Genomic DNA, 15,949 nt, shown 5'->3' with positions numbered 1-15,949 from the left:
TCAATCGGATTCCCGTCAATCGCTGAGGAAAATGATTTAAACAACTTTACTTTCATTCACGACTGTCAAATTACTGTCTGAGATTCCACTTATAATTTCTCCTAAATCTTCCACTAGCAGCAAACTTGATATTACGAAGTTTATGAAGGTGTTGATAAACTTACTCGGAGCACAATTCCAAATATTGATTTCTATAGATTTTGATTTATTCCTAAGTGCCAAGTTCTGTTCTTCTGTAAAATGAACAAAAGATAATCCTTCAGCCTACTGCATGCTTTGTTGTCTTTCATCCAAGCTAGCAGTATGTTTTCAATAATCTCGTTTGCTCTTTCAATGAAATCTTGTGACTGGCTATGTTTCGGTTTCCCATGACCATTTTTTAGTTCTGGCTAGAGCTGTTTCATTTCTTCAACAAGACTTGGCCAATTCCTTGCCATTATTGCTATGCATGGTGGAACAAAGCTCAAAAATATATTTCGCAAATTATACGCGACCTCCTCAGCATGTTAATATTTTCGGCACGAAGCAAAACAAATTTAGTAAGATTGTGTTGATACACCAAACACCATAATGTATTTGTTGTCTGTGTATGGTTGGATTTGAGTTTCAATTAAATCAACCTGACAACCTCTATTCATTTCACTGTGTAAAATTAGTATTTGGATGCCAAATCCCCTTTCATCTTACATTTTTTGGGTGTTACCTCACACATTGAAAGAAACACATTAATCATCGATAGAGTATTGTTAGCATTTTCCTACCTATTTCTTTACGAACCCTACCCTAACATTCATATTCAGTGGTAATATAGATTGTTTCTATTGTGTCATATATCTATATCTTCTACAGGTAAATAATACAACACTCATCATTTTCAGTCCTTACTACAATTTTTACCACATCACAAATGTCTATGACATCAAATGACACGTCTGTGCTGCGGAGTACTTTTCCTCGCTGCAGATTTTGTGTCTTTAATTGCTTGGGACACAATCACATACTTCTCTTGTGTCAAAATGTTGTCATGTGACTCTTTGTATTTTGTTTTCAACAATTCGTTCAAGAAACGCTCTTTCCAAGGAACCCAATTTTAAACAGTAGTTGCTGTCTAGATGATCTTATGAAACAAGCCACACAAAACCGAAACAACAGCTCATATATCCCCTTGCTATCACAACTCCTATATTGCAGTAACAGAAGGGAATGCAAAATCCAGTTTCCAATTTCTACTAGTTCAGTACTACTGAAACTCAGTGTTACCAATTTAGTGCTTTTCCCACCAAATCGAGTGGTTTTCAATGCTTGTTTGGTGAGGGAAGTTTTAGAACGGTAGCTAGTGGAAAAATCTAGTATGTCGTGAAATATTTTTGGTTGAAATCTAGTGGAATTTCAATAGCGAATTCACCGTTTGATATGAAGTTTTGCTTACCGATCCTGCTTCCGCTCTTTTCGACAAATTAATCGAAACTATTCCAACATTATCAGAATATGTCTAATTACTTATATTGCTAAACCGGAAAGCTTCTCTTGAAAATGCTAATATAAACAATATAAACAAATGAAGATTTCTCCTTAACCACTTCCGTTATTATTCCATTGCTGTGTACATACGTATGTAGCTAGGTCCTACATTTCCTTTTATTTCAAAAAAAAAAACGGGTAAAAAAAGAAAAGTGTCATCCAGTTAGATGTACAAAATTAGCTGCACAAGTTTCTAATTAAATTTAGATATAAATGAAAAACTTAAATTAATTAAACTTTCTCGTCAAACAGATTGTGGCAACTGTAAAATAAACAAATGTTGGAATTGAATCTGGATTTAAACAACCTTGAAAGAGTTGTACAGATAATTCGAATGTAATCGTGGGAATCAATAATGGTGTTGTAGATCAAATGTTAAAAAAGAGACGTACCACGTTTGATTTTTGTAAAATGTGTTTGCCACTAGATTCTTCTTCAGGCATTTACAGCAACAAGTGAGAGTGTATTATCATAAAATTTGGATTCTTGTCAAGGAAAGAACGAGGCATACTTCGTTTTTGCCGTTTGCATATCATCAGATGTACCATGATATTTGCACTGTAATTGAAACCCCAACAAAACAAAGAGTCTACTGCAGAAATTTACTGTTCTTTTATTTTTCATTTCTATGTCTAGTGGCATTTAAGGCATTTTATAAGGTAACTAAAAAAAACGTTCTTGCCGTTCTAGAGCAGTGATAAACAAAGAGCAATACAGTGAACGGAGCGAACCTTTAGATTTCGAAGTAATATCCATCAGCATCCAACCCCTTTTGCCAATGTTCCTGCAGCTACATAATACCCTGGTAATTAACTCGGCGGTCATGAATGCAAAGAAATCTATGAGTGTTGTTTGCAGGTCTTCTTCATTTATGAAGGATCTCCCACAGAGGTGGCTGTCGACGATATGAAACAGGTAGTAATGTGCTGGCGCATGATCCGGTGAATATGGTGCATAGCAGTGTCTCTCAGCCAAGTTGCTGGAGGGTTTACCGGGTCTTCTTTGCCACATGTGGCTTGGCATTGTCGTGCAGGAAAAGTACATCCTTGTGATTCCCCAATACTGGCTCCTGCCGCAATGCAGGACAGGACACCTTTTACAACTGCTCAGAATAGAGGTAAGCAGTGATGGTCTGACCAAGTGACAGGAGATTGTAATGCGCCACTTGCCGACAATTCCACCATATAGAGGGCATAACCTTTTGTGGGTGCAGAGGTAGTCTTGAGGTGTGAGGAATAGTGTCAGGTGGTGTCAACTACTGTTTGGGAGTGTCATAGAGGACCCACCAGTGAGCAAGCGATTAAAGATAGGTGTGTTTAGATGCCGAGTGAGCAAGGAAAAACAAGCTGACACTCGTTGTTCTTCGTAGACTGCTGACAATTGTGTGGGGTAACCACTTGCTTAACTTGTATGATTTTCTAATTCCATGCAACTGCAGCCTGATTGTTTCAGCGTAAACATGGAACCTTTCTGCAAGTTCATCACACGTTAGACCACTTCTTCGATGGCTGCCTTCAGGGCCTCGTCATCCAACACATGTTATCTACAACGAGGTTCATCCGAAAGGCACACATCTCCCGAACGGAATTTCTGGAACCAATACCTGGCGGTATGTTCATTAACGACATTCTCCCCACATGCCTGGCATATGTGGCGACTTGATGAGTAGCTAACAGGCCCGATTTAAAGTCATGCAACAAACCACACGAACAAGCTGCTTCGATACCGCCTTTTCTCTTCGTCACTGGGTGAGCTACGACTGCTGTGCGTACCCAACGTGCCTGTACTGTATTACTAAAAGTCAATGGTCAGACTAACTCCCTATCGCTTTGCAGGCAAGTGCGTCATTTCGTTTCTTCTCTGTGAGCATATGATTAATGAAACGTCACAAACGACAAAAACGTTTTTGGTTACATTGTAGTAGTATTCTGGTTGTTTTAAATTCTTGATGTGGTTTAAAAAAACGTGCTAAACCCTTATCAATACTGGTGAAACTTTTTCCTACTAAACGACATTTGCAAGAACTAGAAGTTACTAACAAGGCAAACCGAAACAACTATTTCTCACTGAAGAATCCAGTATATACTAGAAGTATTTTTTTTTTTTTTTTTTTTTTTTACTGCTTAAAGCAGTATCTTATAGCTTTACTAGCAAAGCAATTCGGGGATTCCGGTTTCACTTAGTAAAAACTAGTTTTAACGAATTTTGTGTTTTACTGTATACATAAAAACACAAAATTTTGTGTGGGGGGGTGTACACAGGGTGCTTACTTACCATTGCAACCTCATGGACGTATTTGCACAGGAAACAGTATGCTGAACCGTGCATATTCTCACTTGGTTAGCCTCTGATGTAGATAGATTTGTAAGCAAGTAGATTTTTTTTAACTTGTCGAAAATATTCGAAGTTGCAACGAAAAGTATAAATTTTTAAAGAGAAACAAATGAGAAATTGGTGTTGTGAAGAAAATTCTCTTTCAGAAGCTTTATATAGGGTGTTCGTCAACTCGCTTGATTTGGGATTATCTTAGATTTAGGGAGTGGAATCACATCAACATCAAACAAGTTGTCATACAAATGTGACAGTTTAAAAGCTTGTCCACCTACCGTTTCAACCTCAAGGAATACCTATTTACCCATGAATCAGTATGTTGAATCGTGCATATTCACTCACTTTGTAAGCCCTTGTCGTAGATACATTCCTAAGCGAGTAGTTGATACTTTTAGAAAATATTTGAGGTTGTAATGAAGAGCACAATCTTTTAAGGACAAACAAATGGAAAATTGGTGCTGTAAAGAAATTTCTCTCTCAGAAGCTTTATACAGAGCATTCAAAAAGTCTCTATACACCTGAATTGTCACATATTCAAAGCAACGATAAAATTATTTTACTCAAAATTTATTATATTTTATGGCAAAAAAGCACTATGTACAGGGCGTAGCATATACACACACATTTTCACAGCAAATGTTCGAAATGTCCCCCATGAGCCTCCAAACATGCTTGCACACGTTTTTTCTTGTTCTCAAATACTCTTACAAGTTGTTCATATGACATGTGGGTTTTCTGCACACCACAAACGTGAGTTCTGGGCATTGGCGTAACCTGATAAATGGAACCAGGTCTCATCAGTAAAAAAAAAAAAAAAAAAAAAAAAAAAAAAAAAACATTATCCAAAACATCGTCAGACTTGTCCATAACAAACCGTGTAAACCATTCACAATACTGCACTCGTTTTACACTGTCAGGAGGAAGTAACTGCTGCACCGCTCTCACCTTATACGGGATAAGACGCAATTTCTTACGAACCGACTTTTGTGCCCTACCAACACTTATTACTTCTTCCTGGGCAAGTTTTCGAAGCGGTTTATGGGGGCTACGTTGCATTGCGTCTGTTATGTGTAGCATTTTTTTCTTCATCGAGCACTGACGGTCTACCACTTCGATCATAGTCCATTACCGTTTCAATGTCTCTAAATTTATCGATCAGTGCCCTTACAGTGTGACGATTCGGAACAGGTGTATCCGGAAACCTAGCTGCAAACTTATATTTGACTGTCTCTTTGTACTCACCTTGTTCACGGAACACATGTTCAACCAGGAATATTCGTTGTTCCAAAGTTAACACCATTGTTTAAGAGACCGCTAACTAGTTGCAACAGTCACTTCAAAGTCACTTTGCCGACTGGAATCTAAGAAAGGAACTTCACGCAAGGCGATAATATAACAGTGTTGCAAACCTTCGCATAAAATTTTATTTCATGTGACTTTGGATGCGACTTTGACTTGCCACGATTCAGGTGTATAGAGACTTTTTGAACGCTCTGTATATTGTGTTTGTAAAGTCCCATCTGATTCGGGGTTGTCATAGGTTCCACGCTTGGATCACACTAACATCAAATAAATTGTCACATAAAGTGACAATTTAAAGTTTGTAAGTTGGCATTATAGTAACGCCAGCGTCTCACGGGTAACAGGCAGTGAGTGGGTCGCAATTTAGCGATGGTTCAGGAGAAGGGTTAATGTGTTCTGTGATTTGTAGAATTTAAATGGTGTGTTATAGTATCCACAATGTTTAAAAATATTACAGAAGAAAAAGATTAGGTTAACAGTGGCATTAAAAGATGGTCCAAGAACTAGAAAGAAACTGGAAATTTGACTCATTTTTCATATAGCTCATCAATAGAATGGACGTGGTTCAATCGATGAGGAAGAATACGCTTAGAGTTCTAAAGTATCCATCAGAAGAAGGGCTTCAAAAGTAGGAGAGAAATAAAATGATTTTTTTTTAATTTTACGTCCCACGATTATGCCGGCTAGGCTAAAGGAGACGATGATGATGAGAAATGAATGAAATGGTGGAATGAAGAAAGTGGGAGGAAACTGGAGAACATCGAGAAAACCCACATACACGGTGTTTGTACACCACAAAGTTCACTTGGCGCGATCTGGGATCGAACCAGGGACCTCATGCACCAGAGATGAACGCTCTACCAGTGAGCTACCGCGGTCCACTAGAGTTAGGAGAGACTACTACGTAACATACAACACAATGGAGAAACAGCTTAGAGCTAAACTGTAGAAGATATGCATGATACAGTGAAGGAGATTATGATACTTAAATATAATTTTGAGAGGTGATGCTTCATTATATACAAAATTATTACCCGATATTGAATTTAATTGTGATTCCTCAATGATATTTTACATGTGTCATGTGAATTCTTCATTTAGTTTTTCTATAATGAAATCTTGCTCTTCTGAATTGAAATTTCTGTTTCATGCAAAGCATACTAAGAATTATGTGCAATGAAACGTTATACTATTTTAATTCTGATTTCCACTTTTGGATTTGAATTTCTCTGGTTTCTCTCCTTCTCTCTTGTTTTATGATATTCCAGTACTTACCTTATCACTAATCTATTTTCAATTTTCGTTTCCTGTAGAACAACACGTCACAGTGCTAAAAACTTAAGATTTCATTTTAATCTTCAAAATATGAAGAATCTCGTAGGTAATACATGTAAATCGTAATTAAATAATAAAACTAATGGCTGAGCAAAGCAAACCAATTTTATTAGAGAACTCTTTTGTCAGTTTCGACAACTAAACACTTGGCTTCATCAGACACTATTTACTAGTTTCCTTTCTCAGTGATTAGTTTATTATTTAATTATAGTATATAACAGGCAAATATGGTACGATGGATATATATCGTGTTTGGAATGTCATTGGCACAGACCACATCCGAAATATAAGTGCAAGAACATTGTCCAGCTTTAAGAAGACAGAAGGACGTTACCCCTTTAAATTTTCGATTTTAGTTTGTAATCCCATTGTTAGGCTAAGATCTCATCTAGTTTCTCATCAGTTTCCTTATCTCTTGAAACTGACTAAGGCATTATTTGTCCCTTTACTAAATAGGAACTTAAAATTTTATTCGTTAAAAACGCAGTTTAAAATGTGTGTGTGTGTGTAATAGAAGTAAGTTGACTAGCTCGTACGCCTCTTTGATACCTGCTATAACAAAATTTCGCCCTATATACACTTCTTTTCACATTTACGCAGTCTCTCCAGGGAAAATAATCTTTTGTTCTTGGCTTGAATTGCCTTTCTGAAAATCCATTTAGGAAAAAGGACAAGAAATCTAAAAGAAAAATCAGAGAAGCAATTTTTAGCCACTAAAATGATAAGAAAGAAAAAAATGGTCTTGAATTACCGGTTCTTCTTTTTCTTGTTCAGTTGTAAGCGAAAGCAATATAACCGGTATGAAATCATGGAATGAAAACCGGTGCGTTGTTCTTCTTTTGTCATATTTCTCTTTTTTCGACAAGAGATTATCACATTTTCTTTTCTATTGTTCCTTCTATAGAAATTGTTCGCATCTCCTTTTCTTTTTCTTCCATGTTGGACAATGAAAGGAATGATATAAAAGTTGGAAGACCAGATATCCTTTTCTACTCCTTCATGGCAGTACGAAGGAGTTCGAGGCAGGAGGCAACCTAATACTGTTGTTCCTTATCAAAAAAGAATAAAAAAAGTGGGGCGACTGTCATTCGTTCGAAGGGCGAGTAAAAAAATAGAGTTCATAGAAGACGCTACTGAGAAGAGAAAAGGAAGAACTAAAAATTCAATTTCTTGTGACACCAGAATCTTTACGAAACAGTTAAAAATGAGCAGGACCAGGCACGCTGTTTAATAGAATCTCTTATTTTTCGTTATATATAAGGAAGCTTGTGTAGTTGTATTCTTCCTATGACTTACTATCACAAAGGATTTCTTGAAAATATACTAAGAAAATTGCATCGCCTCGGACAAGGATAAAGATTTCTACTGAGCTGTAACGGAGGGTTGAGGATCCGACACTATCAATATATAGGATCTCCGAAGACTAGACCCTTCTATTTCAAACGTGCCCTCGGAAAATATGTAAAACATACTTCATCCCCACTTCCACCGTTCTCTTACGGAAGAAACTTTCCCTTTGTTTTGAGAGAAGAAGTGAATGACGTCGGCTGTGTTGCCAATTTGTCATTCAGTCGTTTGATCTTGACGAGTGACGATCGTAGGCTACTAAGAATAGATAACAAGACAGTGCACAGCGAAGCTCGTCAATATGGAAACCCTGTCCGCATCCAGTTGTTGAAGAATTTTGGCCAAAGCAACTTGTCCCTCCTCTTTCGAGGGAAGCACGGAGAAACATACACTGGCAGCAGCGCCAGCAAGGATACAGTTGAAATAGAATGGTTCTAGTTGGATTTACTCCAATATACAAGATATTCTATAAAAATGTATACATACTGTAACAAAGGAAATTCTGTGTTGTTATGTTAATACTATATTTATTCGTTCATTTCGAGATGAATGCAAGTTGCCTTTAACGTCTACAAAATATAGTAGGTGTCCACAGTCATTACCGTTGGTGGTCAGGCACTTATTACGACGATGAGCTGTTGCTTGAGCAACATCGGCCAAAGTGCGCATAAGGACTGCTGTATATACTGTTTTAATTTCTTCTGTGAGGCTCTCTGTTCTGCGATACACGACATTCTTTAGTGCCCTTACAGATGAAAGTACAATGGTTTAAATCAACTGAACGATGGATATTCAAAGTACCTCTTCGTTCTATGCTGTGAACTTTCAAATTTTCGTCTTGGTATGCCAATTTTTAGGTTCACTGCCTTGCCATTTGTTCATTTCACAGTTATATAAGTATCGACATCTGTTGAGCGGAAACTATACTACCAACCATCATTTGATTCAACTTCGAAAGAATTTCATATATATAACCTGTTACAGTGTATATGTACGGATTCTTACCAAACTGAAAAAAAAAAGGATACAAGATTATTTTACAAGCCGGTAACACATTTTATCCTAAAGGAAACACTACTGATTGTCTGGAAATTTATTGGTCAATTGCAATATTTGCAGAACAATATAGTAATGTACAAATATATGGCTAAATAGTATTTGAAAAATTAAGTAAAATGCAAGAGAAACGGAGTGAGACTCCACTTTTGATAGGGTAATATGCAAATAGTTAATATTTATTTTCATTAACTCGTTTTCAATTTGAAAATATTTTTCTATTGAAACGGTTTCTGTCCAAGACGATTTTTTAGCTAAGTAATTACATACGTAAACATATCTCTTAGTATAATTTGCATATTGATCATTGTTATTCAGCAATGATTTTTAAAATAAACATAACATTAGCATCCCTTTAACAGAATTGACCGTTTCAACAACTTTTGTAATTTACACAGATTTGTCCCTTGTTATAACTTATCATAATATTCAAACTCATTCAGTACAACAAGTCTGAAATTTTACAGACTTGTTGGCTTATCTCATCTAACAAACATTCGTGAAACTGGTGGCCGATCTGTTAGATTTATCGCACACATTGTAGAACAGTTTACACTCAAACTTATAAATGAACAAACAGCTTTCTTATAGTGCTTATGTCAACAAAGGGTATAGTTGCAATATGACCTTGTTTATAAATTTGCATCTACTTTTTTAGTGGCAGAATAGCTAATCATATTTTCTGTTTCCTTATTTCCTTTTAGCTGATTGTCGTCGAGCTCAGCTTTCAGTGTTCGATGGTTACGGCCCCTACGATGGCTCTGGGAAGCCTCTCAAGAGCTATTGTGGAGATCTGAAGTACTACTCAACGAGTGAGGAGCGTGCTCTGCTCTCCCCAAGGAACCGGTTGTTAGTTCGTTTCACAACCTCCAGTGAGCCTATCCCCACGAAAGGTGACACGCCGCTTGGGTTCAAAATTGTTTGGACTGAAATAGCCTTCGACACTGAAGGTAAAGCAACATGTTGCAACTATTCTAGAGTTAAACTTTCTTTTTTTTAAGTAAATTCAATGAAGTAGAATAAGACATCGTTACACATATACGTACATTTAAATTTTCGCAAAGGATGTTAGTACTTATTTTGAATAAAATTTTCTCGAGAATGTTATCATAATTTAAATGAAACACTGGAATTTAATTTATATTTTATACATAATTATATACATTATTTAATGTTTTATACATATGCATAATTTTCAAGAATTTTATAGAATTAATATATATGTGACATTAGTATTCAACCATTTAAAATGAAATGAAACCTGTAAGTTTTACGTCCCCCGGTTATGCCGCCTAGACTAAAAAAGACAGTGATGATGAGAAATGAATGAAATGGTGGAATGAAGAAAGTGGGAGGAAACTAGAGAACCCCGAGAAAACCTACGCACAAGTTGTTTGTCTACCACAAAGCTCATTTGGCTCGAGCTGGGATTGAACCAAGGACACCATGCACAGGAGGCAAATGATCTACCACTTAGCCACCGCTGTTCATGCATTGGATGACCTTGGATAACATACTAGGATAATACACTAGTTTCTTCCGAATTTGATCAATTCGATTCATCCATTTCCTTACTTAAAACTGCAGTTTTTTTTCATACTGCAAGCTGAATTTTTGAACACAGGAATTTGTAGTGTAAGAAATTACCATAAAGGATTAAATAGTAAAATCAATCAATGTGTTAAATTGTATTCCTTTCTTGCTTCTTTTCTGAATTTATCTACTTCTTTTACCTTTCTACCTTCAATTCTTTGTTATTTACCTCATTTCTTCTTTTATAAATAAGATTAAATAATTTTATACACCGAAATTTCCTCGAAACCAGATTCTTCATAATACATTCTGAAAAGGATTTCAAAGCAACATTATTCTGAAAAAGCATTACAATTCGAGATTTTATGGACATGCTTGAAGAACAAAATGTTGGAGCATCTAAGTTTCTCAAACAAAATATTTTGTCAACCTATGGCCCTAGAACAACATACTGTTAATAGTCGTTATTGTGCAGTTGCTTTCACCTTACTCCCACTTATACCACAAGGGGGCAGACTACTAAATATTTTTCAAAAGCTAAGAATTTTTTTTTTTTTTGCCTGTTTTTCGTAAGTGAAAAGAGATAATTAAAGGTAACTTACCACAATAATAGATAATGTTATTCTACACTTGAAAATACGAATCGGAAGAATAATCAGTGTTGCCATCCATAGAAATGACAGTGTGGCGAAAATTTGAATTACCCAAAATCTTGGTTAAGTCAGAGACTAGAAAAATAACTCAACGGTAATTGATGACTTATCATGATATCTGTGTTATTTGTTAACTGCTTTTTAAATATTATTTGTATTTATTTCGTAATAACTTATTTATTTTGTAAAAACTTATGTAAGTTATTACAAAATAAATACAATTACACTAGTCAACAAGATTTTGGCACAGAAATGAAAATACCTGATTCTAATAGAACTTTTCACGTAGAATTCGAATCTGCAGTCAGTTTTTCTCCATCACTCCTCCAAAAAAATGTTAAGGCACTGGACAACAGTAATGCAGGATTTTGTTACCTCAAGGAAAAATTTCCTCGGGTTAGTGACACTAAAATCAAGGAAGGGATTTTTTTTTTGTAGGCCCCCAAATAAGATGTTTGATTCGTGACCAAAAATTTGAGGATCTCTTAACTCCAGTTGAGAAAGCAGCTTGGTGTTCATTTAAATGTTTAACAGAGAATCTTTTAGGAAACCAGAAAGCCCCAAATTACCCTGAAATAGTGAGTGATTTCCTGCAATCATTCAAAGAAATGGGTTGCAACATGTCCCTTAAGGTTCACTCTCTTGACTCCCACCTGGATTTCTTTCCTAAAAACCTTGGTGCTGTTAGTGATGAGCATGGGGAACGTTTTCATTAGGACATTTCCTCCATGGAGAAGAGAAACTAGGGACAGTAGAGTTCACAAATGCTAATTGATTACTGTTGGACACTCAAAAGAGATGTTCCTGAAGCCAAACACAGAAGAAAGTCGACAACTAAAACATTTTAGTTAAGGTAAGTAAGTGTTCATTTATTAAGAAGATACCACTCACTTCTTTTGTATTATTTATTAAGTATACATAAAATTGTTTTAGTGCAGTTCCTATTTCTGTATCACTATATACAAATAGCAAGTAAGACCAAAAAAAACTACTTATAAACTACTTTTTGGAAGGAATTTCCCACAAAATCCCTTTAGAAATTCCCTCATACAAAAACTAGTTACACGGTATATACGTCATTGAAAATATGTTTTATTTCAAATCCAGTGAGGTATAAACCATGCTTATATTGTAATTTTCGTGGAAGTTATATGTGATTTTATCTGCACTAATGAATATGGTAAAATGAACAGTACACATAGCATATTTTTATATAAATATGTTTATTTCTCTAGAAAGAATAATGCGATTCTTATGAAACTTAGAGGGCTTACTAAGTATAAATCAAGCTAACATACAATATAATTTGTGTGTTTATATACCTAAGGGTACCCGAGCTACAGGTATGAAAATGGTAATTTAAAAAAAGGAAATTTGATGGGAAATTTCCAGAAAATCCCTCTGTCAAGGGAAAACTGAGGGTGATGGAGAAAAAACTTATTGCAGATTCGAATTCTACGCGAAAAGTTCTATTAGAATCAGGTATTTTCTTCCGTGTGTCGGAGAATAAGTTTTTTTTTTTGTCGACTAGTGTTATTATTTAAAAAGTAGTTAACAAGAAACACAGATATCCTTATGAGTCATCAATTACCGTTGAGTTTATTTTTCTAGTCTCTGACTTAACGGAGAATTTTGGGTAATTAAAATTTTGGCCACACTGTCATTTCTATAGATGGCAACACTGATTATTCTTCCGATTCGTATTTTCAGGTGTAGAATAACATTATCTATTATTGTGGTAAATTAAATTTCATTATCTCTTTCCACTTGCGGAAAACAGGCAAAAGAAAAATGGTTAGCTTTTGAAAAGTATTTAGTAGTTTGCCCCTTACGGTCTGCATATCACCGAAATAGCCATTGTGCTTTATATTATTCTACCTTACTTATATGAAATAGTTGTTTGATGAATCGACTTCCAGCGTTCTAAGAGGGTCTTTCAAACAAGTGTGTCAACTACTAGTATTGTATGAGAATTCTACTAAAAATACTTTGAAAATCTAATCACAAAAGCATAACAAATAAACAAGTTAAAATCGCATGTTAAACACTTCGTATATTAATAGAAATGTGTTTATAGCACGTTCATTTGATGTCATGATCTGATGAAATAGTATATTAACAAAATCATATTAGTTTTTTTTTTTTTTTTTTTTTTTAAGAATACATTTCTCAATAATAGTGAAAGTCGACGACTTGTCATCCATGTATGTTTAATCAATAGACGTGCACAACAAAATTACGTGTCGTTTACATATAACTGATCATGTTTAAATTTCGAGTTACATATTTGTGTCAGTTTTCAAAACAATTCCCGCCTACTTCTAATACCATTTCAATCTTTCTATCTCACTTAGAAAAGCGTCTGAGATATCTTTTTGTCAGGTATGTTTCAAATGCCGAAAAATTTCACTTCCGAGGATACTTCTGGACTGAAACGTCTTCTGCCTCACAATAAATCCTGCAGTTTAAGAAACAGACAGAGATCATTTGGGGGGGGAGGGTATTTCGTGAGAACAGAATGGATGAGGAATCATTTTTATGTTGGTATCTTGTAGAAAAGGGCCTCAAAAGGAGCAATGTTTTGGATGTGCTTGCACAAAATGTTCTTTAGGATATTGGTAGACCTTCAGTTGTCTCCAGGCTCCCCGCATATTCCCGCACCCATTTACGCAGTGTCCCCATAAACACCTTTCAACTGGCACTGAATGTCGATACTTTTTTTTCACAACATGGAGACAATTTTTTTATTATGTAATCAGTCATTTCAGATACGTATCAAGAAAGGTTTAGTTTTTGAACTATGGCAAAATGACTTGTATGTTTGGTGTGCAGCTCGTACCCACGTATATATATATATATATATATATATATATATATATATATATATATATATATATATATATATATATATATATATATATATATATATATATATGCAATTATTTCTGAAAGCTGAACTGATTTCGGTAATACTTTCACAGCAATTCCAGAACAATTCGAAAGAGATTTTCAATATAACATTTACCTTGCGCATGCCTGTCCCCAAGCTTATGTTACGCTTTTTAGTGGCAATTAAATCTAAGGTACTGTAGATTGATCCTGTTATCTTTTGGAGGCAAAATATTGTGATGAGAAACAACTGTCCTAAAAGAAATCGATTAATCGATTATTAATATAATAAACTTCAACTTTAACATTCCATGAAGCTTTCATTAGTATAGTTGCATTAATGTGTCTATCGTATACACTGAACTATGTCATTTCTCCCACGTCTCCCAAAAGATAAACTTCATAAACCATATATATATATAATGACACATTATTATGTGTTATGGTTAATTAAAGCTCTTAAGCCATACTGTATTCATTCCTGTCCCCATTTTAAAATGTAAGTTTCGCGGAATTTAACATTAAAAAAAGATTTACTTAAAACGAAACTTAATATTAGTAGTTATTAGATATTCAATATAGCCCCATATTATCCTGGGTATTTTGAGAAAAAAATTGTTCGATTTAAATGGTCCAAATAAATTTATACAGCAATGAATTTGTTTTGAAATCATTTTTTAAACTACTTGTTCATCAAAAGATAGAAATATTGATTTAAATTTATTTTTTATGAATATGTGCAAGTGAATATTTAAATTAATATGTGTGTTATTGTTATAAAATCAAGTCTATATTTGGATGTAATGTCTTAATTATAAAAGATAAACTTCTCATTCCTTCATTCTGTACGTCACTCTAATTCCTAATAATCACGCTATTAGGTGTCGCTACCTGTGTTGTGCGACGCTAGTAGATGTCGCTAGCGTGCAGCTGATTTTAAAACTATTGTAACAAAATTGTTCCAATTTAATTGATTCAACATAGAACAAGGGAGCAAAGCCATATGTAGACATGTGCATTTCTCCAGTAATGTATTGTGATTATTTAATTAAAATTTAAATTACATCGTTTCAATTTAATTATTTCAAAATTGATACTGATGATAGTGAACATGAACGTGCTTATTTTTAGGACAAGGGGAGTAGCCATATTTAACATTATTATTTGTGTAATCGCATGATTAGAGGTCAAACTAAAAGGAATAAAAAGTTAAATGTAACCAGTTAGGACTTTTAATTAAATACAATTTGCATCTATAGCGTACAGAAGGCTTAGAGCTTGGACTCAACGGGTACCGACAAAAAGCTCTCCGGACATAAGCTCACTTATATTATTGTAAAAACGGACAAAGCTAACCGGACATAAGTTCATTATAAATAATACAAATGTATTATAAAATAATAACTAAGATAATAATTAAATAAATAAACAAATAATGATTACTGTTAATTGCACTAAATAACCAGTGATGGTGCTGCAGAGGGGCTGAAAAGCCCTTAAAAATCCATCTTGGCGGTAAATCTCTCTGTAGAAACAATGAATCACTCCGAATACATTTTATACACACAACCGCACGTCAAACAAATATTTGAATTTTTATCACTCCACAATACAGAGTACACAGTTCACAATATACTGTTTACATTAGACATTAAACATATTATTGCAGCTTAGCTTTGTCGAAATAGCACATAATATGAAATTTGAAATACATAAAATTGCCATACAATACATAATTTGAATTACACAATTTAGATCTTCAGAAATTAAAACCTGATAGTATGACTAATAACTCGCAAAAAGCTCTGGACATCCTTTTTAACATCTCTGATTTTTCTACACAGAAACAACAACTTTTGATCTAGTATTCTATGTTCCCTTTTCTGACGTTTTGAAGAAAGGTTCCTAATTGATGCTGCAGAATGATTGTTCTGATACATTTTCATTCCTTCTAATGTTCCTCAGTGCTTTCCAGAAGGATC

At 34.7% G+C, this 15,949-nt stretch overlaps 1 protein-coding gene across 1 annotated transcript in view; it reads left to right on the top strand.

The window, feature by feature from the left end:
* The window catches only part of LOC145662944 (uncharacterized), a gene marked incomplete in the record, with an annotated part of 1,119,390 nt that overhangs the window by 1,077,508 nt on the left and 25,933 nt on the right, over positions 1–15,949 (top strand). The window contains 1 exon segment of the mRNA XM_081728979.1: positions 9,597–9,842. Coding sequence (XP_081585105.1) covers positions 9,597–9,842 — 246 coding nt within the window.

The sequence above is a fragment of the Thermobia domestica genome, chromosome 10 (assembly GCF_964235325.1).
Source record: "Thermobia domestica chromosome 10, izTheDome1.hap1.1, whole genome shotgun sequence".
Taxonomy (NCBI): domain Eukaryota; kingdom Metazoa; phylum Arthropoda; class Insecta; order Zygentoma; family Lepismatidae; genus Thermobia; species Thermobia domestica.
Note: the sequence above shows the minus strand (reverse complement) of the source record. Positions and strands in the feature narration are given on the sequence as shown.